Below are 1,259 nucleotides of genomic sequence, written 5' to 3'. Positions count from 1 at the left end.
GCCGTCATTGTTGTTTGGCGGGTCCGGGCTGGGGATTCAAACCCGCCACCTTAGGTGTACGTGGCTAGTGCCTTAGCCAGTTGAGCTATAGGCGCCGAGCCCAAAAAAAGACTTTTTAATCAAAGTCTTCCACTTCATAATTTTAAAAAGCTACCTGAAAATAGAAATTTTATCTAGTAATTAAACAGGTAATAATACTCTAATTAATTATTATGAGGGGCAGAAATCCAAAGTGGTTGGGTCACTTGTAAGGATTACATTCACAGAATCCAGATTTCCTGCGTTGGAAACTAGCTGACCATTATGAAAAACAAGTCTGAAATTGCAGCCCAGCTTAAGTAAATTTTCGTTACTGTCATGTGACATATTTACTTTTCATTCATATACTTAACAGGGTTAACTTGCTTTACTGTGAGCCATGTCCCGTGACACTAGTTAAGTACCTCTAATGCAGATAGATCGTTATATGGAATGATTTCAAATCCTGGCATAAATGGTCCAAAACCATCATAACTGGTTGGGTCCGTGGAACTGGAGATAGCAGACAAAGTCCTACCCCAAAAGTTTCCAGCTAGAAAGGAGAAACAAACAGTGATTATTTCAAAGAAATCTCCAAATTCAATAAGCACTGTATTCCCCAAAATACCACAGGGAGCAGTCTGACTAAAAACAAATCAAAGGTTTGCTTTAGCAAATCCTCCAAGGAGCTTTCCATTGTTAAAGCACAATCTGATATTAAACACCGTGGTTCATAAAGGTTCATATGACATAAGACCATTGGACACAAGACCAGTGGCCTTGCAATTATGACATTGAACTTCTCTACTGAGCCTCTTGACTGGAATATATATAGCCCCCAAGGATAGACAACTTACTTTTACTAATTCCAAATCAATACCAAACCCTAACAGTCGAGGTATTCATACATGTTTTCTAGAGAACATGTTTTTATGACAGTGATCTGAGAAAGAGAATATCATAAAGAATTGAGCAGTTGGGCTCGGCACCTATAGCTCAACCGGCTAAGGCGCCAGCCATGTACACCTAAGGTGGCGGGTTCGAATCCTCAGCCCGGACCCGCCAAACAACAATGATGGCTACAACCAAAAAAATAGCCGGGCGTTGTGGTAGGGGCCTGTGGTCCCAGCTACATGGGAGGTGGAGGCCGGAGACTCGCTTGAGCCCAGGAGTTGGAGGTTGCTGTGAGCTGTAATGCCACGGCACTCTGCCCAGGGGGACAGCTTGAGGCTCTGTCTCAA

General features: G+C 42.8%; 1 protein-coding gene across 1 annotated transcript in view; it reads right to left on the bottom strand.

Moving 5' to 3' along the window:
• The window catches only part of OAT (ornithine aminotransferase), a 30,439-nt gene that overhangs the window by 10,490 nt on the left and 18,690 nt on the right, over positions 1 to 1,259 (bottom strand). Inside the window, exon 6 of the mRNA XM_012807784.2 lies at positions 444 to 571. Within this exon, the coding sequence (XP_012663238.1) occupies positions 444 to 571 (128 nt within the window). The remainder of the gene's footprint in view (positions 1 to 443; positions 572 to 1,259) is intronic.

The sequence above is a fragment of the Otolemur garnettii genome, unplaced genomic scaffold (assembly GCF_000181295.1).
Source record: "Otolemur garnettii isolate 467f Iridium unplaced genomic scaffold, OtoGar3 scaffold00075, whole genome shotgun sequence".
NCBI lineage: Eukaryota > Metazoa > Chordata > Mammalia > Primates > Galagidae > Otolemur > Otolemur garnettii.
The sequence above is the reverse complement of the archived record's forward strand: the minus strand, read 5'-3'. Positions and strand labels throughout refer to the sequence as shown.